Here is a 26,380-nt window from a genome sequence, read left to right as displayed (position 1 = left end):
CAGCCCTGCATCTCTCTTAAAGGATAAGATTAGGGTTTTTCCCCCCCTAATAAATACCACATTACTGAACATTTTTGGAAATTGCCTGTGTTTAAGCTGACAATTATAGCTAGGTTTCTAATGTGTGCTAATTCACGGCTTGTGCTTTAAGGTGTGCCTTTCCCACTTCTTATGACCTTATGTATGAATTAGGGGATTTAGTTTCATATTGTGCATAAGCTCTTCAACTATAGTACTGAGAAAGCAGTTTGTCAATGTTTTATTTTATTTTTTTTCCTACTTTGCTTATTTACAATAAGATTTGCTTCTGTATACAATGCAAGCACATTGAATGTTACGGTGTCTGGACTATGTGCAGCAGAATCAAATAAATATATAGCTGTGATTTCAAAAGCCATGAATAGTATTTCCAGGTTTGGCTGTATTATTTTTATTCATTAGGGCACACAAAAGGTTACGTTCTGTAGTACTCTACTGTTTGTATAGTACGATCGGTTGCCCACGTACATTTGCAGACTGCTGTGGAGACGAGATAAAACCCTGACTTGACTGCAGTTAGTGGCAAAGCTTCCATGCACTTCCACTGGACCATAGTTCTTGCCTCCATAGGCGTTCAGTGCAAGAGCCTGAGAAACGCTGATTAGAAACAACAAGCAAACTCCTCTGATTATAGTAAGAAATGGATTGGACCATAGGAACCTGATGGGTCATTCCCTGTCTCCCTTGCACCTCCCCAACTGGTACTTACACCACTAGCCCAAACTACTTCCAGAGGGACTACTTAATTGAGCTTAAACTACCCAATGAAAGTCAAGACTTATAGATCTGGACCCTACATAATAGTCATCTTTTCCATTAAATCCAAAATAAATAGGTCTTAATCTGTCTAAAGAAGGATTTCAATGGAACATAATTAAAAAGAAAGGAATACCAATGGGTTGTAAGACCATATTCCAATTTCATTTCGTTCCCCGAAACAAAACCCTTTATTTTAAACCTTCCCAAAGCATGCTCATTCTATCTCAAGATAAAACTGGTACAAGTGGTATGACCAAATGGATGCCATGTACTATGAGCAGCAATTTAAGGGAAAAATATTGCTTATCTAACCTGAAATCCTTGTAAGTCCTGATTTTGTTCAATACTTCTCATGCTGCACAAGTATGCCTCTCAAATCTGACCAACCTTTCAAAATCTAAAAACATTGACGATAAGTCTCTTTACTGAACACCAATTATGTTGAACCATCAATTTCCTAAAATTGCAGTCTTTAATGGCGCTATTCATGCTGCCATAACCACGTTTGCAGTGGACAAAAAGAACTTTTTCTCCTATTAAATGTGTGTTTGATTGGAAGAAAAACAATAAGATGCTAGTTATAACCTTGCACCTTGTGAAAAGTTGTACTGTAAGTACCATTTGCTTTATTTCAAACCTAACTACACAAGCTCAAGAGGATTCTAGCAGCAGATGAATTGGAGATCGGAAATGTGAGATGCTTTGTTTATCTATGAACTTTCCATTTCCTCCTCCCTTGCATTCAAACACCATTCAGTGGGTTTGCTACTCTGCCAAGGAAAAGCATTGCCTTTGAATTCTCCTCATAAATGGCCAATAGAAATGGGTTGTTCAATGTAACTTCCATGGGCATCACATCTTCATTTTGTTCTGAAGGGTCTTCCTCTTCATCTGCTAGGTTGTTCAGTTTGAAAAAGGCCTTATTTATAACCTGAAAAGCAAATGTGTAAGTGAGTCTGGGGTCTCCAGATGAGGTGATAAATGAAAGCAAGCATAAATGAAGAAACAACCAATGAAGTAGCTAGTGAATTAGAGGTAAGTAGTAACTACACCAGAAGTTGCAGTTTACCAATGTTTGTGGAAGGCCTGAGAGTGTCTGACGTAAAAGACTTAGACAGCCTTATCTAGTCAAAGCTTGACTGTGGATAAAATCCTGGCCATGTTGAAGCCAATGGCAGAACTTCCATAGACTTTATGAGGGTAGAATTTCAGCCACATTGCCCTGTGTTCTGCGTAGAGGATTAATACATAGGTAAAAATCATTGTTGACACTCCTGTGGCCAATAAAATCTGCCTTAAACGGCAAACACTTTCCCTCCGTTTTTTCAACTTTGACAATTATTCCATTCTCAAGCCTTAGTTATTTGGATATTAACTTCCAAAGGATAAAATCTTAAAGGATTCAAAGAAAAGGCATTAGTAACATACCAGTTGACCACTTTCTGTATGGATATTAGAAGCCATGTTAGTCTGAAATCACTTAGAAAGCAGGGTAAATATACACCTTTATAAACTAAATAAGATGTACATCAGACAGAATATCATATATAGACAGATATATGTTTGGACATTAGTCAGTGATGGACTGAGTTTTTGTTCAGTGCTTTGAATTGCATTAATGCTACTTCAAAAAAGAGCATGTCTGATAACTACAGATGAAAGGGATTTTTCTCTCTCTTCTATCCCAATTCTATATGCGGTTGCTTTTTTGACAACACAGTGCTTTCAGTTGCAGATTTCAGATAATTTACTCCAATGTATTCCTGGAAAGGTAGTGTAGTTTCTGGCTATGAGCTCCAAAGCATTCAGAGAGGGCCCTGGACAGCCCCCGCGCAGCACTGCAGGGTTTACTCTTTCAATTGTACACTGCATGCTAAACACGGCCAATCGTATTTCTGTTTCTAGACCAACTTCGACCAACTTGTAATGGATAAAGATCATGTCATCTTATGTAGTTGTACAAGACCTAATACAATGAAACCTCAAATTGAATTTTTGTGACACTGAGGAGGTTAGATAATAGCAGTTTTATTTGCAGCTTCCCATTTGCAGAATGTTCACTCCTTTTCAATTCAGTGGCCATGTGTCCTACTCCCCTGGCATTTAGTTGATTTAGTTATATTTAACTGAAAAAGATATATGTTGAAGAGAATGACTTCAAAAAATACTGATAGTGCATACTGTACCTTTCCAACTGTAGGGTTAGCACTGCTTATTTTACTGAGATCTGCCTCCTTCCCCAACAGTGTAGACAAATTCATGTTTACAAAAAGTTCCTGAAGGTCATATGTGCTCTCTAATGTTAACTGTGGCAAGGATAATTTAATACGTCTGTAGAAAATGTACATAAAGAAGGAATAATATTAATGACTTATTCCCCCATCTCTCTGAGGAAGTCCCCCTTCTCCACCCATAAGGTGCCCATGGGTCTTACAGACGGTGAGGCTCAAGCAGAGGTACAATCCAGTTATAAGGTGTAACAGGCCAGTAATTAATGCATGTTGTAATTCATTGCATGTCATGATTGAGAAAAGAGTGCAGTATGGCTCTAATCCAGTGAAGCATTTTAGTCATAAGATTAGGAATGAGTAACTCATCTTGATAGATTACTGCTTTATATAAAATGTTTTGTTTCTTCCTTTCAAGGCAAATAGTTGGGATGAAATTCTGGTCCTGCTCAAGCCAAACTCCCATCTACTTCTGGGTTGATATCCTCCCTAGTTCCAATAAGCTTAGTTACAAATAAATGGAAAGGACAACACAAAGCTGAAGAAAAATAGTGACTCAAGAGCTCCTGCACTTTCACTAGCTAGGACAGACAACTATTTGTTTTCATCATGCTTGTAGACATGTGACCTGACCACCGTTTTGTGGGTGGGAAGAAGCTTCCTTGGTGCCTGGGTACTGAGAAAATAGTCGAGTTGCATGGGTATTCTGGAAGGAGTATTATACTGTGCTCCAGCTATTAGGAGTTGGGCTAGCATGAACCATTAAGTTGTTCTGTTAGTAACTTTTGTTAGAGATTGCATGTATATTTAAAATGTACCTTGGTGACAGGTCTTGCAGCCAATCGGAGGATTGCAAAGAAATTTCAGACTCTATTGTGTTCAGGTCATTGCCATTGATAGGCTGTACCAAGACGAGTAGCGCATTCTTGGTAATGGGGATTGTGGTGATGGAAAAATGCTTTCTGGCATCTCTTTTGTACTGAAACAATCCAGTTACTGACATCATGGGTACCAAAATCTTTGTGCTGGAATCAATCCAGAACTCCTGGGGCTCTTTCAGTTGGGAAGCTTTCTTCACATTGGCTGAAAAGCACAAAGGAGTTTTCTTTAAGGAATTCAAACAATACATATTGTGATTAAAGAGAACTACCTTTATAAAATCTTATTTAACTGCTTTGCTGGCACACGATCAGCTGCTGACTGTACCTTTAGGCAAAGGCCTAGTATATCTATGACATGACACCTGACAGAACGTCAGATTGAAGGAACATCAGGCTGTTGTTAAAACCACTGTGGACATTCAGCCGTTATTCTCAAGCAGTCCTTTTTCAGCCACTGGGGTTTCCATTCATTCAGCTGTCTGCATACTGTTTGCTTACAGTCCTGGGTGGCGGCCCTGTCTTTGGCCTCTTCTACTCCCCCACATTCTATACATTGGCTGCTGTTATCCCTCTTTTGCCTCACATCTACTGAGGGTGCAAAGGGGTCCAGAAACAGAACCAGGTTTTTTCTGCCTTTTTTGTAGGAGAGGATGCAAGGAAGCAATTGGGTAAGCTAGTGACAGGAGGGGAATATGAAACTATGGAAGGAGTCCTCTCCCTTCCACACCAGAGCTAAAGCCAAACACAAGTGATAAAAGCACCAAAGCAAAATGATGATGTTAGGATCAGTTCCTTGTAGGCTGAAAATGATCCTTCCTGGTTAACTTAAACCAAAGTCCCCCAGCATCCCAGATGCTTTGCAGCCTTGGGTGGGGCTCTGCTCCAGAGAACTGGGCTTGCCTTGCCCCTCTGCTCCCTGGCTGGAGCTTGGGCAGAGATTTGCAGGCACAGCAGGCTCTGCCTGGCTTCCCCCTGACCCACACCCATCCTCACCATGCACTGTTCAAGCAAGTGGACCATACCCCACATGTGGTATGCTAGCTAATGCTGAGACACATCTTTGTAAGGCCGACAGGACAAAGGCTTTTGTTTGGCTGATGGGCTGATTAATGCTGTGTAACTCCCTGCTGGCTCTGTCACTGGTCAGAGAAGCAGCAAGGGGTGGGGGGCAACTTCTCCCTAATCAGAGTGTCCTGTCGGGGTCTGGCCATGCCCCCCCTCACTCAGCACTATAGAAGGGAAGGGAGGGCTTCTCTACCACCCCCCCAGCTTCTAGCCCAAGCCACTGCAGGCATGTGCCTCCATTTCCTCAGCTCAGAGGGGATGTCTGTACAATTACAAACTGGGTCAGCCTAGCCTGGTTAGACTAACATGCAAAGATTGAATCAATTCAGGTTCAAGCTTTTTGAATGTCTGTCTAGCCAATGAGAACAACTTCAACTTTAAGGATTCCAAAGTGCTAACTGCCTCCAAGTAGGCTACAGGGGCAGTCCTGCAACACCTTCTAAATATAAGCTTTTTCTTCCCCATTAAGCTGTAAGTACCATCTCCTGTGTCTTACCCCTTTTGCTTCTTCTCAGGTTAAAGTTTCAACATGAACTCTGCTCACAACCTAATCATAGCCATAGATCAAACCTTGCTTGTCTGCAGCTCATGCGGGGGTTGCTCTTGTGAGTAAGGCAAGCAGGTGAAAAAGAGGAAAGTGAAGCCCTATTTTAGAAAATAAAGTACTAGGGTGGAGAGGGGTATTATCTTTTAGCCCAATTAAATAAAATCCATGCATTAATATTATATTAATGGAGAGCGTTACTTGTTCAAACCTAGACCTAATCTCTATTAATAAATCAAATCTTTGTTGCTAAAGACACTTAGATTTGTAATAGAGCAAACCAGGCTGTTTCTAGCACATGAAATTCACTCTCAACATGACTGTTTTGGTATAAATGTTTGTTTCTGAACTAATCTTCCATGAAAAGAGCAATAAGCACAGTATTACTGTCCTATAGAAAAGAAATGGCTAAGAGGAAATCTAGAAGAAATATGTGAAATAGCAAAGTATTGAGAGCTGCTAGAGCAGACAGTGTAGTTCACCTTTTCCTCATAATACAAGAACAAGGGAACATGAGCTGAGACTGAAAAGAAGCAAATTTTAAATTGCTAAAAATTGCTTTCAGATGGGCCATGGACTTCATTCTTGCAAGACCCCAAGAAAGACAACTGTAGCAAGGTTTAAGAATGGCTTCAACCAGTAATTCTCAACCAGGGAGCCATGGTGCTCTAGGATGCCTTGAGATCCTTTCAAGGGGTGATGCAGGGTGCCATACAATGTTATCACTGGTTAAGTGTGCAAACATGATTCACAAGATAAACCCAGAGATTTCAAATAGGATAAATATCTCCAGAGTGGTGATCATTAATATTTTTAAAGAGGCTTGGAAGGGATACGAACCAAGTTTTAAATGCTTTGGACGAAGAGAAAACTTCCCTTAGGAATGGGCAGATTATATTGAAACCGCTTACTGCACCTTCCTCTGGAGCAACTGGTAATGTCTTTAATCAGAGCAGGGGCATTACTGACGGATCTTAAGATCCTTGTTCTTACTGCATAAAGGTAGCTCTCCAGAATGAGGTGCCTCAATGTAGCAGACAGCTAATTGCTTGGATCTTGTACTTGAAGAGCTTTGGGTTTGACAAACAAATCACCATGACTGAGACACTGAGTTACCTCTGCAATATAAATACTATTTCCGATAGGGCAGGAGTGTCAAATATATTGTCCACAGTGCCCCATGGAGCCCTATGATCTGCCCTGAGGGTCTCAGACTGACCCTGAGCACTGCATGCAGCAAGCAGAGCCAGTCTGGTGTGCAGGCCTGTCTCAGCTCCAAGACTTCTTCATGCAGACCTGAAGGTCAGTCCAGGGTGTGGGCTTGCAAGAGATGCCCATGCCAGACTGGCCCAAGCACTGGCTCTGAAGCCAGTTTGCATTGGGCCACATGAGCCAGCACTCAGGGCCAGTGTGGTGGGATGCTACATGCAGCACACGACCCATACTGGCCTTTTATGCTGTGTGCAGCATGCACAACTGGTCCAGCCCCACATGCAGGACATGCCAGCCCAGCAACCCTCATTCAGCACATGGAGTCCCCTGGTATAGGGGATTTGGGGCCTGGTTTTGCTTGTTTGTAACATTTGGGAGCTTTGCCATGGACTTTGGATGTAGGATCAAGTCCATTAAAATTGTGTCAGGGCCTTCAGCCACTGTAAATCCACCTCACACCCCTAATTTCAATAGCGCAATGTAGATTTAACGGCATCCTAGCAAAGGAATCATGTCTTGTTTATTTCTAATGGGCATTCTGCCTACAAAGAGAGCTATTTCCATTTGCCTGGTAATGAAACATTCACTCCTAGTACGTGCTGAAAGGCAATCAACACACTAATAAGACTTTATTACAGTCTGATTCTCATGTCATTGTGTTCAGTAGATGTAAGGGGCAAAAAATGTTACATTAAATACACCCTAGTTCTTCTAAGCATTTGAAACAGGAAACATTACAAAAAAGTGAAAATAAAACAAGAGGAACACCTCTTTAATGCAAAAAAGATAAGGCCTTTCTTTAGCTGTACTATTAAGGTTATTATAGTGGGTCAACTCTGTCAGCTCAGAGCAGTCTGTGCCTTTGAGTAAGATTTTTATCACCATATTGAAAGAAAAATACCTATATCGATAAATGAAAGTGAAGAGAAAGCAAGGAGTAAACACCGCAGAGGCTACCAGAGACCTGCTAAAACTGCAGATTGGCAAGCTGGGGAAGGACCCATCTTTCTTCTCTGTTTCAAGTTTTCTATATGTTGTGACACAAATGTTATGCTTGTGTATCAGAGCCGGTCAAATAGCTTTTCATTCAGGGAAAAAATTGACATTTTGGTAAATTTTTGGTTTGGGGGCTTTCATTTTTTCTTTGTTTTCCCCAATTGAGAAGTCAAGGTTTTCACAGACACTTTCTGTGGAAACCACGTTCCACTGCAAAACAGTCTGAGGGGAAATGTCTTGACTTCCACTCTACCCAGCTCTGCTCAAGTAGTGTCTATTCTCAGGCATTTACTTTAATTATTTACTTTGCAACTTACAAAGCCTCTCATGTCAATAAATGTAGTATTAAAATGTAACCCACAAAAGATATTTTTTTATGGTTCTTGTTTTGGCCATACAATAGTTAGTAGTCACTTATTGCAGTTGGTGGTTGTACCACCAGGTATGCTGTAATGTGGACTTTATTAAGGCCTTTCTTAAGAATAAATGAAGATTTAGAATATTAAAACCTTGCCCGTGCCTAATTGGCTCCCTGCTACAGGTCATATCTTATGACTGTATTTAGTGTATTCTAGAAGAATTGAAAGTATTTTCCTCTCCCGCATTTACTAGAGAATGTGAAGTTCACAATTCTCCATTAATATGGATGCTCCAGTCAAGAAATGCTGAAGACTAGGGTTGGGCTGAAGAATGAGTTGTTTCTAATTCATCCATGCATGAACTGCTTTTCTTCAACCCACATGTTAAGTCTTTGCCATCTGTAGCTGTATCCAGATAAGCAGGGGCATCTGCTTACAGTGGCACAAATTGCCGCAGTGCATGCCTCTACATGTGTGCTTTGTTACGGGTCAACTGCACTTGCCCAGCTCTTCCTGGCTCTTGGAAGCCAGGGAGAGCTGGAAGCTAGGGCCAGCACCAGTGCTGGCCCAGCAGTCTTACCTAGTGTCCTAGAGCAGCAGGGGCACAGGTTAGGCAGCATAGAGGCCTGGCTGGCAGCTACAGCATTGCTCTGGACAGCCCGGCCTTTGTGTATGCTGGTGCACACTTGTTATGCATGAATTGTGCTGCTTTTTCTTTTGGACATCTTTTTTTTTTTTTTTTTTTAAGTACCAGGAAATCTCAGTAGCAAATTTTGACACATTTTAACATTCACCATATGCAGTTTGTGGCACTCCAAAGAGGTTTGTGGTGCCACAAACCACACTCCCCTGCATGTCCAGACACAGCCTGTGAGTGCATCCACACAAGAATGCATGCGTACCCTGCAGCACCTCAAAGGCTTTTGAGGTGCCGCAAAATGCATCCCATTCATCTGATTTGGTCCTCCATGCTGTATATTTGTAGTGTGGAGTCAAATTTAGATACCAGGAAATCTCATTACCAAAAAAAAGTGCTCTGAGAAAAAGCACTGCAGTGCACATGGCAGCAGCGTGCACCGCATGGAACCAGAGCCTGGCCAGCCAGAGATATGGTCCAGCTGTTGGCCAGGCTCCATACATCCAGATCACTGCTGCTGCAGCCCCAGGAGGCCACCAGGACCCCAGATAAGGTTGTTGGGGACAATTCAGGTGCTGGCCCCAGCTTCCTCTACCCTACTGGGGCAATTTGCCCCACACCAGAGTACACGTGCCATGGTGTTTCCCAGGGACAACTAGCAGCAACACAAATATGTGCCACTTTTTTTTGTCCCTAGGGAAACGCACATGCATGCTCATCAGGACATATCCTGTGAGTGTATTTTCCTAAGACAGCAAAGGAAATAGTGGGGAACCAGGGAAGCAGAGAGACATGGCAAATACATGTCCCCAAATCAATCAGATGGTTATTTTCCAACACATGCTGGAACACCAAAGGAATAACTGCTAAATAACCAGTTTTCTACTGAGTTAAAAGGTCAGCTTTTCATAGCAATACCAGCTATTTCTACAGTGCTAAGACTGTGTTAATGCCTCATAAACAAGAATAAAGACTAGGTCACTGCCTCAAAGGGCCAGCACCTTTCATCCAAAGTTCTCAAGCCAGTTACAAAAGATAAAGGATTAAATCCCCCACTGCAGGGGGGTGGGGGATCTTACCTCCAGCTCACATATTAAGGCATGACAGATTTTTCAAAAAGCACTGACATTCCATTTTGAAAAGTGACTTGTGTGCCTGGGCTGAGAGCCGATGCCTTATTAAAAGTTAAGGGAATTTAGGCCTTTAAATGCCTAAAGGCATCTTTAAAAAAAAATGGAAACTTTTGAAAGGGGAACTTAAGTAATTTTTATGGGGGTTGGAAAATTTTACCAAAAACTTCAGGAACTCAGATCAGCCAATTCCCAGGTCTGCATCTCAGCCACTGCATCCTAGTCCCTCCTGGTCTTGGTTTTTGCTATGAATGGGCATGTACAGTGTGTTGGACTGTGATTGTTGCTTGAGCTGCTCTTTGCTGCCACTTGATGCCTTTGTATCACTGGCTGAAGTAAAAAACTTTTGTTTCATAAAAATGTCTGGGGACCTAACTCTGTTCCCATTCCATCACAGGTAGAGCTCCAGATGGGGCAAACAGCCCTCTGAGTTGGCCATTAAGCCAAACTTAAGCCCATTTGAAAATCCAACTAAAGGCCATAAGCACCAAAATGCCAATATTGGCATTAAACTATGCATTAAACTATGGCTTTGTTCCTGGCCAGTATATCAGTGCAGTAGCACATGGCTGTTAGGCAGCATGTCTTTGGCAGTATAGACTTCCATCTTCAAGGCCTCTGGGGTCCACAGACAGACTAGATATACAATCTGGGGTTGGTTTCTGCTTCAGTGTCCTTGCCTTGCACAGTGCCAATAGGCACACTGAACAAAGTGGCAGGGTGTGCTTGGTTTGTTATGCATGTTGAAGATCTGTATACAGCTATTCTGAGGAAATGTCCCTCCCTGTTCCCCTTAGTTCCCCTAACTTTGTGCAATGGCACTTCCTGTCTTGCTGTTTTTGCCTGCACCTGTAGTCTGGTAGTCTCCTAATGCAGGGGAAGGCAATTATTTTGGGCAGACAGCCACTTACTGAGTTTTGGCAAGCTGTCGAGGTCCACATGGGTGGCCCTTCCCCCTGACAGGTACCCCACCCCCTTACCACCCTCTTGGGATGGGAAGTCCTTCCCGCAGAAGTCCCTCCCCTTGCCCCCCAGGCATACTCCTTTCAGCAAGGGGTTTTGCCATCTCAGAACCAGAAAAATACCAAATTATATTCTAAAGATTGAACATTCTACAACATTCATTCATTTGATTTAAAACTATATTTTTGTCCTGATTTACATGTACTTGTGTAGTGTACATAGAGATGATTGCACAATAGCTTAAAATGAAGTCTTACTCTTGTATATTGTGGGGGGGGCATAGGGGTGGGTATAGGTTTGTGGGGGGCTGTGGTTGTGTGGGTATGTGGAGGGTGCGGAGGGTGTAGGTGTGTGGGAGTTTTGTAGGGGAGTGGATAGGTATGTGGGGTGAGGGAGCATGTGGGGGTGTGTATGTGGATATACAGGGTGTGGGTATAGGGTTTGTGGGGGGAAGGGTGGCTGCGGTGTGTGAGCGGTGTGGGGGTGGGGTTCTGTGTGTATGGCAGGGTGTGCTTGTGGGACTCATCCTATGAACACACACATACTCTTTTTCTCCCTCCCTCACTGCATACACACACACACACACTCTTATCTCTCAGTCTCTCTCTCCCCCTCCCTCACTGCACACACACACACACACACACACACACACCCCTCCTGTTCCTGGCCCCAGGTACTGTCACAGCCCCATGCTCCCATGATCCAGCAATGCACCTGGGGCCACATGGTGCTGCAGCAGACATGCAGTGAAGGAGTGAAAGCTGGGGCAGGCAGGGGTTTCCAGTTGGGGGGGCAGCAGTGGGAGGAGGCTGGGGGCCGGGTGGGGATGGCCTTGTTGCTGGCTCCTGCCAGCTCCCCCTGGGTCCTACTGCCCCTAGCTCCTGTCATCTTTGACAGGCAGCCAGGAGCAGATAAATATTAATTTTCTAAATTTTTTAGGGACCTCACAGGCTGGATAGAATGGCCTGGTGTATTTTGCCTGCCCCTGTCCTAATGGGATTTTGACTACACTGCAGTGCTCAGGTAGCAGTGATAGGCATACACCATGGGTGTGACCTTGTGGTTAAGGCACTGGCTTGACACTTGGGAGGTCTGGCACCAGTTCCTAGTTCTATCTCACATCTCCTCTGTGACCTTGGGATAGCCACCTGATCCTACCTAATCCCAGTGTCTTCCCTATGCAAACTATGAACTCTCTGAAATACGAGGTGCCTCTCTTACTCCATATCCCTACAGTACAATGAGACCCTGGATTTTGGCTGGTGCCTCTAGGCACTATAAATAGAACAATGGCAGCACAGTGCAAAGCCAATATTAAGCCTTGTAATGCTCAAAGTTTTCTCTGAGGTCACCTACCTGACTGTGCTGAGTTCACAGGAGCACAGCCCAGCAGGGTGCAGTTTCAAGATACAAAATGAGATAGTTTCATAGTTTCTAGGGTCGGAAGGGACCTGAGCAGATCATCTAGTCCAACCCCCTGCCATGGCAGGAAAGAATACTGGGGTCAAATGACCCCAGCAAGATGTTCATCTAACCTCCTCTTAAACACCCCCAAGGTAGGAGCCTGCACCACATCCCTTGGAAGCTGGTTCCAGACCCTAGCCGCCCTGACTGTGAAGTAGCGCCTCCTGATATCTAACCTAAATCTACCCTCTGCCAGCTTGTGACCGTTATTCCTGGTCACTCCTGGCGGTGCTCGGGGGAACAGTGACTCCCCCAATGCCTGCTGATCCCCCCTGACTAGTTTATAACAGGCCACAAGATCCCCCCTCAGCCTTCTCTTGTGGAGACTGAACAGGTTCAGGTCCCGTAGCCTCTCCTCGTAGGGCCTGCCCTGTTGTTCCCTGATCATACGAGTGCCCCTCCTCTGGACCTTCTCCATGCTGTCAACATCCGTCTTGAAGTGTGGCGCCCAGAACTGGACGCAATACTCCAGCTGCAGCCTGACCAGTGCCGCATAGAGCGGGAGGATCACCTCTTTGGACCTGCTCAAGATGCATCTGTGGATGCATGCCAAGGTGCGGTTGGCCTTCCTTACTGCCTCTCCACACTGCCAGCCCATGTTCATCTTGGAGTCAATGATGACCCCCAGATCCCTTTCCGCCTCCGTGCTGACAAGAGGGGAGTTCCCCAACCTGTAGGTATGGTGCCGGTTGTTCCTCCCAAGGTGCATCACCTTGCACTTGTCTGTGCTGAAACTCATCCTATTCTTGTCCGCCCACCCTTGTAACCTGTCTAGGTCTGATTGTAGCCTGTTGCATCCTTCCAATGTGCCCACGTCCCCCCACATCTTAGTGTCATCAGCAAATTTGAACAGGGTGCTTTTTACCCCCTTGTCCAAATCACTGATGAAGATGTTGAACAGTGCGGGCCCGAGGACCGAGCCCTGCGGAACCCCACTGCCCACGTCCCTCCAGGCTGAGAAGGACCCATCCACTACCACCCTCTGGGTGCGGCCCTCCAGCCAGTTGGCGACCCATTTGACTGTGTGGGTGTCTACACCACAGCCCCCCAGTTTCTTAATGAGAACAGGGTGAGAGACAGTGTCGAAAGCCTTCCGGAAGTCCAGGAAGATTATGTCCACTGCTACCCCTGCATCTAATGATCTGGTGATCTGATCATAAAAGGCCACCAGGTTGGTCTGACAGGACCTGCCACTGATGAACCCATGTTGGTTGCCCCTAAGCATGCAGTCCCCTGCTGGCCCCTCCTGGATGTGTGTCAGCATAATTTTCTCGAACAGCTTGCCTAGGATTGAGGTAAGACTAACCGGCCTATAGTTTCCCGGGTCCTCCTTCCTCCCTTTTTTGAAGATGGGAACCACGTTGGCCCTCTTCCAGTCCTCTGGTACCTCACCAGAGCACCACGAGTGCTAGTAAAGCCGTGCCAGGGGACTTGCAATGACCTCGGCCAGTTCCTTTAGAACTCTAGGGTGGAGATCATCCGGGCCGGCTGACTTGAATACGCCCAAGCCCTCCAGAAGCTCCCTAACTAAATCCTCGCTAGATGATGTCTACCCAAATTGATAGGGCTGGAGTTCATTGCCTACCCTCTACTGAGATAGCCACTGAAATTACTGCTGGTTTTCCTTACCTTTTAAGTGAATTTCAGTGGTAAAGAGCAAGGTGGTTGTTGGGTCGATGTCTGTCAGCAAGTTGCTGCTCCTGCTGGTGACTTTGGCTTCCACAAAAGTGTTTATTTGTTCTACTGCTTGTCTTGGGTTTGTAAAATCAACAGCTCGAGCATAGAAAGCATCACCAGCAAGGGCCAAGTCACGCACAAATGGTTCAGCTAGGCGGACATTTGGGGCAGAGAAGAGGCAGGACAGTTTTGAAAAGAACAGATCATCAACCGTGTTGGTGAGGAGCGGGTCATCAATGGTCCTCAGGGCTGAAAGGACTTTACGCCCATCCACTTTGGAGGTGCAGTCTGGGTCACCAGAGGGGGAGATGAATCCCAGGAAGTCCTGTAAATCAGCTGCTGTCTGGCCTGAAGCCACTAAGTAGAAAGATACCAGAGACCCATAGATGCTTGTGGGGGAAAGGAGAATGTTCTGACCCTTTCGTGTTTCCCTCACTGCACCATAGAAACGCGCACCAAGAACATACACTAGGTCTTTCAGGTAGCTCAGTCTTTGCTTGCCATTGGCACCTAAGCTTTGCATCTCTGGCTTGGGCTGTTCTTCATAGGCAGGGATGGCTTGAGACTTGATGAAGATAGGGACAAATGTTTTCTCCTCCTGGATCAAGTTTTCCAGGTCCTTACAGCTACTCCTGTTATATGCAAACAAAGTAAAAGGGTGGACATAAACCCGGTCACCAGCTACTGCAATGAGGCACAGGAAGAAGCTGAAGAGACTCGTTGGATTCATGTTGAAAAGCCACCTGAGTAATGCCTGTTTAAAACAGAGGGAGAAGGGCAGAGATTTAATTAACTTGATATACGTTTTGTTTCTTGGGTAGATAGTGTAAGAGGTTTGTATTTCTTTGTCTCCCAAGTTCAAGAAATTATAAGAATGAGATTTTCAAAAGGATTTTGTGCTCCCCTTATTTTGGTCCCAGTGGTGAAAACATTGGCCACATCCAGACGAGTGTGGCCATGCAGGTTGTGGTGCTGGAGACCCACCTGTGACGACACTCAGGCATTTCCTGTGCTGCTACCTTGCAGAGTGGGGGGTTGTTTTGACCCAGGATCTCCTGGGGATTTATTGGGGTCAAAAAAACCTGCACAGAAAAGAAGTGGGGTGGCACACGTGGCAGCAGTGCCCACCACTCAAAACTGGAGCCCGGCTGGCCAGAGCCACACTCCAGCTGCCAGCCAGGCTCCCAGCTGCAAAAGCAATTCAGCTGTAGCTTCCCAGGACCACCAGTAAGGCTGCTGGAGCCAGCACAGTTGCTGACCTCAGTTTCCCCTGCCCCACCCAGGGTAACCTGCTGCATGCCACAGGGCATGTGGCACAGGCATTCCCCAGGGACAACTAGCAGTCCCGGGAGAACCAAACCTCCATGCCAGTTTGGATGCGGCCATGAATTGATAACCCTAATCAGATGCTCCTCCCCTCTGTGTTCCACTCAGATCCTTCCCTCAATGTGTCTGTAGTTGGTTCTCATATCAATCCCATTCCTGTACAACCTGATTGCTTCATAGTCTTTAAGCAGACAAGGTTCTTTGCGTGAATCTTTTATCTTTTATTAGACCAACTTAAATAGTTGGAAAACAATTATTAAGCAAGCTTTCGGGTTCAAAAACCCTTCAACAGGCTAAGGAAGTTTCAGCAGTCGGTGTGTGCTCTTCCTGGATGGAATGAAAAGTAAAGAAGCTGGGCTGGTATGCATACAAGACAGGCAGTCAGTGGAAATGTAGATTGAAGAGTCAAAGGGTGACAGACAGGTGGTGGGGGAGGGGGAAAGACAGAGATGGGGGATGAATAGTGGAGAGATACCTAGGGAGTCAGATGTCAGGCAGATTATAATGTGTCATAAATCCAATGTCTATATTTAGTCCATGAATTTTAGTATCCAGGAGATTGATGAAGTGGAATTCATAGGCTCGTCTCTGGGAAGTGTTTTGTAAGTTTCCTTTGAGGATCAGGACCGAGAGATTGGAGAGAGTGGTTTTCTTGTGAGAAATGTGCCCCCACAGGTAATTGGGTATTCCTGTCTTTGACATTTCCCGTGTGCATTCATTCTGGTGCGCAGTTATTGTTTGGTCTCTCCTACATAATAATTGTTTTCCAACTATTTAAGTTGGTCTAATAAAAGATATCAGATTCATGCAAAGAACTTTGTCTGCCTATGTCCTTAGACCAACACGGCTACAACCTTCACCCCTGTATCATAATCTTTAATGCATTTATCCCACCAACACCCTTCTGAGTTGCCCCATTTTACAAGTGGGGAACATAGGCTAAGTCCCTACTTATCCAAGGTTACACAGGTAGTCCGTGGTAGAGCAGGGATTTGAAACCATGTCTCTTGAGCCCTTTGCTTTCAATCTACAGTCTGCTCCCCCACTTTCTTCTCTATGTAGTTAATCCTCCTAATAGCTAATCCTAACACAGAACTTAATATTTTCATAGCATAATACAAAAATGAATTCTTATAACACTACTGAAACAGGCATGTGAGTACAAATGCAGACAGATTTCTTCCACACAGTATGCTTATTGTGAAGCTGTGTTTTCTCCACCTAACACCTACCCTACAATTAATTGTTGAGAGGTAGCAGTCCTGAATGAAGTTTTGTTACATTATCTTTCCTGACATAATGGTGTACAAAGACCATTTGGGACTTTTATTTTACTGCTCTAGGAGTAGAATTTCACTCTATCTATGCTCAATCTGTAGGTTCCTCCATGTTCCTAAGCAGTGGCGATGCATAGGGAGTGCACAGGGGTGAACATGCACACCCTGAGAGTGCTGGTGCACCTCCTGACAGCCAGCATTCCCAGGCAAGGGGGGCAGGTGAGAGCACTGGTGCACTGAGAGTGCCGGCTGGGAAGTGGGGGGCGCCAGGAGAAGCACCCCCTTCCCCCCCGTGGCCAATTGTGTTCACTCAGAAGTGCCAGCAGTGTGCCTGGAAGTGCCGGCAGTGCATTACTGCCACTTGCAGGTCTGTAGGAGCTGTGGGATTGGCTGTGGGATTGGGACCCCTCCCAGTTGCTGACTGGCCACTGGGGGGGCAAGTGCCCCCCTGGCTCAAGAGGCAACAGTTGCCCATGTTCCTAAGGAAGAGCCCTCTCCTGTCCTCCTTCCTCCAATATGCATGCACAGCTTACATGCGTTCTTATAGAGTTTGCACTTTACAGTCCTAACTGCTTGTATACCCAATTCCTGTAGAACTTTCCACATATCTTCTAAATTTGAAGCTGTGGATTGGAAACCTGCACATTTCAAATCAAAATGTCAGGAGTTATGACCCTACAAGGAAGCAACATCCATTGTCATTTGAAAGTGTTTTTATTTAGGATCATGTCCAAATTCCCTGAGTCACAAGGACTTTTTTTTTTCTTTTAATTAATTCTCCTCTTAATTATTTTTCACAAATTTAATCTTTTTATCCCTTTCCACCCTGCAGAGCTCATGAATGGGGCAAAAAGGTAATGCATGCCTGAGTGAAACAGAGCTCTGCACTCCATTCTGCAAAATGTTAAATTTCTCTAGCAGTGCCTGGCTGGCACCCTCTGAGCCTGCTGAAGCATTCCTTAAATCACACTCCTTAAGTCTTACTCCTTCCTCTGAAATCTGTGTTTACACTAAGGTGACTGTGTCATGATTTGAATCTGCTCCCTGGATGGTGAGCACTGTCAAAGCACAATTTATGCTATTGTGTTGTGTTGATGCAGGGCCTTCCAGTGTAGAATTCCCAACTGCTCAACAACTCTTCCTGCCCCATACCTCCTAGCATTTATCTGAGGTTCCTAAGCATCTATCTGAGGCATTGCCCATTTTGCAAATAGAAGAGCTTTGGTACTCGGAGAGATACATGGACTGAATTTTGGCATGTTCACATTTGCAACCTCAGTTTGCACATGCTGGTCTACCCATAAGTGCAACCTGGGGATCTGCTAATGTGCTAGGGACATTAAAACACTTTCCCAATTGCTACAGCCATAAAGTACTTGTTCTGTCTCCGATTTGTAGTTAATACCCTTATCTCCCCCCCACCACGCACTTCCCATTCAGTTTAAGGCAATCACAGTCAACACAGCACCATTCATTCCTTTCCTTTAACAACAGCTTTTGGCTTAAATCTGTCAAAACAAACTTTTCTTCTCAGATCCTATATTCAGACCTATAAGTAAAGAGCTAAAAGACTTCCAGATCTGCTCTGATTATTTAGTAATTGTGTTGCATACATTTCAGCCAAGCTAAAAAAATGTGCTTTCCCAGACCCCTTCTCATATAGCCTAGATCAGGGGTTGTCAACCAAGGGTACGCGTACCCCTAGGGGTAACTGGGAAGGCCCTAGGGTTACAGGCGGGCAGGCGGAGATGGAGTGCCGCCACCCACCAACCCGTCCTGCTGACTGCCAGGAGCAGGGCCGGTGGGGGCAAGGGCAACAGCACCCCTCTGTGGGCTGCACAAGCACCAGCCAGCCAGCCAGATGCAGTGGCGGGGAAGGAAGCTCGCATGCAGTGGCTACTGCTGCCACCCACCACCCCACACTGCCACCGCTCCATGTCCAGCCGCATGCCACCCCCCACCTCTGCATCCAGCCATGCACCCACCCACCCCCACCCCACCTCTGCATCTGGCTGCCAGAGGTGCACAATAAAAAAAGGCTTGAAAACCCCTGGCCTAGATACCCCAACTGCTGGTTTGTGATCACATTTCGGGGCAGATTGCTGTGTCAGTATTGTCCAAATTAGGGTCCTCCCCTTGCAAAGGTGCTGCCACCCCCTCCGTACTCATCTATAACACAAAGTTTGAAGCCATGGCTTAAAATTCCTATCGGGTATGGCAATTCAAATGATATCACCCCATTAGCAGTAAAACTATCATCTGCCATAAAGCAGATGGGGGGTTCACTGCAAGCAATAGTTATCACCAGCAGGTCAGCTTTTCAGTGCAGTCAAAACTATGGAGTTACTTCCTCCAGATGAGCACGGAGGCCTGTGAAGAGCCAGCAGTGTGAGGGAGCTTGCATTGCTGCTACCTGTGCTAGCCTCATCTGTGGATAAAGAGAAGGTCTGCTTCCACAGGCCAGGGCCCTTCACAAACATTAAAATACCTCCAGTCAAAGTAAAGCCATCCAGTCAAAGACCATATTTACCAGCTTTGTCCTTGATGTTACCTCACCCTTTTGTTATCTTCAGCAAACTAGGCTCCCCTCTCAGCGCTGCCTGCATCTGAGGCAGTGTAGCAGGACTCCTGAGGTATTTATGCCATTTCAAAGGAGGAGACCCTTTCCCAATGTCTCCAGTGTTGCTACATTGCGTCACCAGGTGAAGGCATGAGTGAGGCTAGCTGCGACCAGATGGGACCAGATGAAACTTGAGTATGGCTCACTGCTACGCCAGCTGGAGAGCTTACAGATCAATACACAACCTTTAACCAAGCAAGTACATTTGAATAGTCTTCAGTTATACATTTACTGAGACTGGGGTTGTCTCTTTTGCAGGTAGACTTGTATTAGAGCTTGAAAAGAACCCAGTTTGTTTCCTTCTTGACTCAAAGAAATGCAGATTTCATTGGCTTTGAATCTTATAAAATTCAAGCCAGTTTTCCCTCACTTTCGATGAGCCAGGGTATAAACAAGTCTCTCTGGGCATGTCTACACAAGATGCTGACTGCACAGTAGCTGAAAATACTGCATAGTAGTGCATCACAGCATGGATAGTGCTAATAACTTTCTGTGCAGTATAATTAGGCTACTGGGCAGTAGCATCACCTAAAAGACATTTGCCAGCAGTACTGGACAGGAACTCTAGTTACTACGCATTTATTTAGTATTTTCTGATACAAGTACTAAATAAATGTGCAGTAACAACTGCACAGTAGTGTCTCGTGTAAACATGCCCTCTATCTCTCTTAAAGTCTGTAGACCAACAGTGTTGGACTATCACTGCTCCTTAGGGCCCTCATTTGGAGTTAAGTAACTCTCAAGTTTGTGTCTTTAACTCCCTCTTGACCTAGCTATCATGATCCAGGTAATCTCCTTTCCATCTCCTAAAAGCAATGAGAACTGATAAATTGAAAAGTGAAGGGTTAAGACCAGACAGGATAAATTGGAAATCCAGGCCCTGGTCTCCAAAGAAGATCCCCCTTCTCCCTCTCCCTCTTCCATCCCCCTCCTGGTTTTGGAACCCCCATCCCTCTTTTCAAATACTATGCAAGGAGACTTAGGGACCTACTGCTGCATTTGGAGAGGTCCCATATCTTCTTGTGCCACTGCTACATTTGGGTCAATAAGAACCGAGTTTGGACCAAGTCAGTTTTGGTTTCCATGGTCCACACTCAGTCTCTGCCTGTTTTTCTGAGCAAATCGCTTGTGCTGGGACATTGTGTTCTACGGTTGTACTTATGCAGGGTGGAACTAGGACAGAATTTTCAAAGCACTCATCATTGGTTTAACTCTGCTCCCATTAAAGCTTCCTGCAGCTATGGTGAGGTTTCTGAACAAGTCATTTAATTTTTCACCTGAAATTTTTGTTTTCGGACAGAGGCTCATTTTTCCCCAGCTTTCTTTAGGTATCTTTTCTTTTGACAAAATGTTAAGATTGTCTACAGACAGGTGATTAAACCCATTTTTCTATTTTAAGAATTTCAATAGAAAATTTCCAACCTGCTCCAATCATAACTTCTGTGCCTTGTGTAGCCATTAACACAGTGGCACCCTGGGGTGCCTCAAGAGCTTTTCAAAGGTACCATGGATTGCCACATACTGTTAAGTGTGCCATTATGATTCACAAGATAAACCCAAAGATTTCAAAGAGGAATTCATAGTGTTAAAAACATTCCTGACCTGCTGTGCACTTTCTGATTCTGTGCAATAGAAGAACTGCTTTAATATTTTACTATAGTGAAAAAACAAGTGAAAATTAAAAGCTGGCATTTTCTGAGGGGGTAGGGCCTTGAATCTGAAAAGGTTGGGAACAACTTCATTAGTGGGTAATAAATAATGACACAGTCTTCTCACAAGTTAGAGAAGCAGCAACATTTTATACCTTACTCAATACTGTGTTATTCTTGCCTTGTATTCCCAGATAGGTCATATCTTTTGATTTCAGCTTGTTGTACTTAGACAATAGTACAGAGCCCCGTGCTGTTACTCTCACAGGTACAACAAACACCTGCTGTCCTGCTTATTTACATTCACCTAATTAATAGCCCCTGGAAAAGCTATGGATGCAATAGCTCTTTTCTCAGATCTTTGCACTTTGACATTTCCTTCCTTTCCCTTCCCTGCTAACTATTGATATCTTGCTTGACACTGGGCCATATTCATCTCTGGTGTAAGTCTATTTAGTGATTGACTTTCAAATCATTTTAAGCTAGACTGCACAGGCGTTATTCAGATAATTAGATGTGGACCTTTTGTCAGGTTTTATCTGCCAGAGAATAAGGTTGAATAAGGTGGTTTTCAAAATTAACACATGCCTAAAGATAGAAGTTTGACTTCTCTAAGAAAAGAATCTCTTCACCATCTTTCATTTAAGGCATCCAATAGGATGGTTTCCCAAAGATAGTCAAATTCTGCATCAGACAGGACTCTAACTAAACCTGTGCACCAATTAGAAACTCTAGAAGGTAAAAAGCAAGTCCATTCCTTGCACAAATGCAGAGGCATATACATATATTTCCTAATGAATCCCATCCCATAACAGCTATATCAAGAGTACAAAGTAGCACGCACCTCCCAAACCTGCTCCCAAATGAGTCTTGTGTTCTTGTTTTCTGCTTTGATTCTGATTTCTAGAGGTACTTTTACTTTGTGCTTTATTTCCACGGTTACCTAATCTGAGTTATATATTAGCTCTCCCTCCCCTGGCCCCCCTCTCCCCCACGTTCACAGTGTTCTGGGATACGTTGCTGTATTTTTCCAGTTGTTATTAATGGTCATTTCATCTTCCTCTTCCAGTGAAAAAGAGCAAACAGCAGTTGAAGAGTTGATTTCATCATTATTTCTGTTGCTCCTTTTTCCCTTCTCCTCTCTTTTGCTGTACTGAAATTAAGTCAGTCTCTGCCATCTGCCTGTAATGCCCCAAAGGGCAAATATGGAATCATTGCTTGTTCAAAGAAATATTTCTCAATGTAGCTGTTGTTCAAAGAATAGTTCCCAGTGTAAATCCTGTCAAATACACTTCACATGCATTGACCCTACCAGAGTATTTTTGGCCTCTGTCAGGTGTGTTCAGGGGTGAAGTAGCATTGATCACATCAGGCTCCTCAGTTTTGTATGGTCTGTGTGCATGCTATCAGGATAGCACCTCTGATACAATGTTACTACTCCTAATGACATTGCTAGTTGTAACAGAGAGACCACAGGCTTCACTTCTTAGAAACAAAGGACTCTTCTGGGTATATTGTTTGCATAGAACCCTAGGCACTAACATCATGCTCCAGGCATGATATTAGCCAGGTTATCTGCAAGCGTGGCAACAGCATAAAACACAGCCCCCAGTTCACTGCAAAGTATTTAGGGTTTCCAGACTTGTAAGCAGGTATCCCTATCTAGGGGGAAGATCTCAATGTTTAGCGAGAACTCGATGTGAATGACTTGCATTGATCAGAGTGGTTCTGGGTAAGGCTGAAGGAAATTCAGCATTCCCTTTGCCTAGAAAAAAATGAAAATATTTTGGATAATTTGTTTTCTCATTTACTCCAATCTTGCTTTGAAATCAAGGAACTCAATTTATTCCTCTCGTCTTCAGTAAAGCTATGCTAGGAATTATTCTGAAAGATGGTGCGATGGACAGAAGGTACTAGATGACTCTACCTTTGTAGATTTACCCCACATATGATACTTAAAACCCTCATTTGATCCTCTTCAGAGAATAAGGTGACACCTTACCCGCACTCTCAAGACAGTTCTGAGGAGCAGACCTGACCCATCCATTCCTGCAGTGAAACCTGCAGTGCCTTCACTTTCTTATTTTCAGTATTGGCACATGTTGCATGGGAGCAAATGGTGGGAGTTTTGTTCAGCAACACTCTGGAAAGCACAAGAGAAGTGGTGTATACATAACCCAGTCCTTGATATGAGTCTGTTTAAATACCTAAAAGTCACTTTTGACACTGGGCCATGTAGATGCTTTTGGAAAGTTTTCCGTCACTCTGTCAAGATGTTTGTGCCATAAATAAGTTTGAGAATGCCCATCAGTGCTATATAAACTTATATATATATATATCTCAGTTATATATAAACTTGTGTTTGTGAGTGTATACACACACACGTACATACATATATACACATACATGCATACACAAAAGTTTGAGAATGTCCATCAGTGATATATATAAATAGATAGAAATCTCTCTCTCTCTCTCCCTCTCTCTATTGCTATATATATATATAAAATGTATATATCACTGATGGGCATTCTCAAACTTATTTACAACACAAATATATATTTGCATGTATGTGTGTGTGTGTGTATATGAGAATGCAAGTCTAATAGGATATGAAAAGATTGAATTTATATATATTACATAACTACATATATCTGAATTATTATATGGCATATATGTGCTTATGTATAGATATACATATATATGTAAATATCAGCTATATATTAATTATATATACTATATATCAAATATATATGTTGCATGGGGATCCTGATTATATATAAATATAATATATATAATATAATATCAACTATATAAAAATAAAATATGAATTCATGTATGATCTTACAAGGTCCCTTCCAGCCCCTAACAATCTATGAATATATATACACAAACACACATGTGCATGCACGCGTGCACGCACACACACATAATTCAATCTCTTCATCTCTTACTAGTCTTGTATTCTCATAACTCACTTTTTATACACACATATAATGTACCATCCCTCAAAGTCCCCCTGATGCCTCTGAGACCAATCTGAATCTCACCCAATGTGCCCAGTGACTTTTTTCAAAGAAAACAAATTGAAAAGGGTACAGATTGGGCTTTGTTTCAAAAACAGATTTGTATACAGAAGCAAAAGCCAGTTTTCTCCCCCTTCCCTTGCAGCAAGCTGTCACTGGTCTGAGCTTGATTTATTTATTTTTGCTATCTTTGGTGGGAAAGTCTATACCAAGTGAGTTTCTGTTAACCATTTCAATAAAACCTTGATAAGGAAGAGCTTTGTAAGTGCTTCTTTCATTTTTCATGCATTTATTGACTCATTTGACATCTGGCCTCATTGGCTTAATGTACCATGAAGACAGGTGGTGAATACAGGGCTTGCTCAATTTTTGTGTAAAAAACCTTTAAAACAACAACATTCAAAATACATATGATGAAAGAGACCTTACCAAACATGGTTGCTGCCTGTTCTCACAGGGAAGAGAAATGGAAAAAATTGTGACTTATCCAAGACAAAAGCCAAGGAGCTCTAACAGCTCCCAGGTTTAATGCAGAAGGAGAAGTTTTCAGACATTCTCACTGATTTTGGAATACTTCATGCAGGCAGAATACCTGTTCATCTTTAAAAAGACTTCTTAGAAGGGCTCCAGGATTTTGATGAAAAAAGGAAAGATCCTGGGGCTCAACTGTCACAGGTATCTTCAGAAAGAGACAGAATATCACTGCTCCCTACAGTAACTCAGGAAAGTCCTATTTCAAGTGTATCTGCAGCATCTTAAAGATGCTATGGTGACCCTATCAGGGTGCATCCCCATGAGCAGGAACAGAGCAGGAACACATGTTTCTCCAGGAATGAGTAGCAGTGATACACCTTGTGCTGGTGCTACTTGACCCCGGGGAACTCCCACGCCATGTGCACTCTGGCATGCAGCAGGTTGCCCCAGGTGGGGTAGATGAGGCTGGGGCAAGCACAGTTGTTGGCCCCAGCAGCCTCACCTGGGGCCCTGGGGGGCCTCCAGAAGCTGCAGCCACAGTGATCCTGCAGCTGGGACCCTGGCTGGCAGCTGGAGTATAGTTCTGGCTGGCCAGGCTCCAGTTCTGGGCAGCACACACTGCCACCCTACTCTTTTTAGGTGTGGGGGTTTTTTTGTTCCTGGGATCTCCTGGGTTGAAAAGAAAAGAAAAAAAAACACTCTGCAAAGTAGCAGTTCAGGGAATGCCTGCATGTACAGTGTGTGCAGCATGTGGCACTGTAGACAGGTCTGTGGCACTGCATACTGCACATCTGTGCTCATCTGGATGCAGCCCTGGAGTCTGAATTGTTCCATTTACCTGTGTGATAGGTATATTATTAACCAGCTTTCCCATGCTATCCCAGCAATCCAGTTTATGCTAGGTTTGGCTGGACCTAAGTGACGCAAGACATTTAAAACCCCGTGTCAGAGTCCAAATAAGAACATCTACAGCAACTTGATTTCCCCCTAACATGTACAGTGCAAAGAAGGACATCATCAGCAAGAACCCAGTAACAAGGATGCCACAACCATAGTGATAATCTTATACTTGTCAACAAGGACAAGTGCAAAATCCTGCACTTAACATGGAAGAATCCCATGCACCACTACAGGCTTAGGACAAACTGGCTAAGCAGCAGTTATGCAGAAAAGGACCTGGGGGTTACAGTGAATAAGCTGAATATGAGACAACAGTGCCCTTGTTGCCAAGAAGGCCAACAGCATGCTGGGCTGCATTGGTAGGAGTGCTGACAGCAGATCAAGGGAAGTGATTATTCCCCTCTACTACAGAAAGGATGTGGACAAATTGGAGAGAGTCCAACAGAAGGCAACAAAAATGCATAGGGGGCTGGGGCACATGACTTACGAGGAGCGGCTGAGGGAACTGGGCTTATTTAGTCTGCAGAAGAGAAGGCTGAAGGGGGATTTGGTAGCAGCCTTTAATTACCTGAAGCGGGGATTTCATAGAGAATGGAGCTAGACTGTTCTCAGTGGTGGCAGATGACAGAACAAGGAGCAATGATCTCAAGTTGCAGCAGGGAAAGTTTAGGTTAGATACTAGGAAAAACTCTCTCACTAGGAGGGTAGTGAAACACTGGAACAGGTGACCTAGAAGGGTAGTGGAATCTCCATCCTTGGAGGTTTTTAAGGCCCAACTCAACAAAGCCTGGCCTGGGGTGATCTAGCTGGGGATGGTCCTGCTTTGAGCAGAGGGTTGGACTACATGAGGAAGTCCCTTCCAACCCTCATATTCTATGATTCTATGATACAAAACAGTCTATTCATTCTGTCCTTATTAGCAATGGTCCTTGGTTAGGCAATGCTTGACAGAGCCTGTCTGTCTCTGTTCAGCCAATTCTAGTATAACTACTGCTCTATGATCCATAAATGCCATGCTTTTCAACTGAAGAGGCCTAGAGAATTCCATCAGGCTGCCCCCTGCACTAGCCAGAAACCCTTACTAGGCCTTGAGCTCTCTTTCTCTCCCACAGTGATACCTCATAATACAACATTGCCTGCAGTCTCTGTGATAA

At 44.2% G+C, this 26,380-nt stretch overlaps 1 protein-coding gene across 3 annotated transcripts; it reads right to left on the bottom strand.

Annotated features, from left to right (window-relative positions):
* Positions 1-243: 243 nt before the first annotated feature.
* AGT (angiotensinogen) lies at positions 244-21,756 on the bottom strand. 3 transcript variants are annotated; one of them, XM_090043780.1, is made up of 5 exons: positions 21,671-21,756; positions 13,907-14,708; positions 3,845-4,109; positions 2,985-3,129; positions 244-1,729 (listed from the first exon to the last, which is right to left on the bottom strand). In XM_090043780.1, the coding sequence occupies exons 2-5, from the start codon at positions 14,682-14,684 to the stop codon at positions 1,541-1,543; spliced, it is 1,377 nt and encodes a 458-aa protein (XP_089899906.1). In that variant the 5' UTR covers positions 14,685-14,708; positions 21,671-21,756; the 3' UTR covers positions 244-1,540. The 3 variants fall into 3 exon arrangements, with proteins under 3 accessions (XP_089899906.1, XP_089899922.1, XP_089899912.1); XM_090043796.1 differs by lacking the exon at positions 21,671-21,756 and adding an exon at positions 19,114-19,266; XM_090043786.1 differs by lacking the exon at positions 21,671-21,756 and adding an exon at positions 19,088-19,238.
* Between the last annotated feature and the right edge of the window lie 4,624 nt (positions 21,757-26,380).

The sequence above is a fragment of the Crocodylus siamensis genome, chromosome 1 (genome assembly GCF_052110815.1).
Source record: "Crocodylus siamensis isolate JL-2025a chromosome 1, ASM5211081v1, whole genome shotgun sequence".
Taxonomy (NCBI): Eukaryota; Metazoa; Chordata; order Crocodylia; family Crocodylidae; genus Crocodylus; species Crocodylus siamensis.
Note: the sequence above shows the minus strand (reverse complement) of the source record. Positions and strands in the feature narration are given on the sequence as shown.

Excerpts from the sequence above, each read along its gene's own strand:
- AGT (XM_090043780.1), bottom strand. The coding sequence starts at position 14,684 with ATGAATCCAACGAGTCTCTTCAGCTTCTTCCTGTGCCTCATTGCAGTA. Across the intron at positions 4,110-13,906 it reads CACTGAAATTCACTTAAAAG|CCAATGTGAAGAAAGCTTCC; the intron begins GTAAGGAAAACC and ends TGTGCTTTTCAG. Across the intron at positions 3,130-3,844 it reads CTGCAAGACCTGTCACCAAG|ACGTATTAAATTATCCTTGC; the intron begins GTACATTTTAAA and ends CATTTTCTACAG.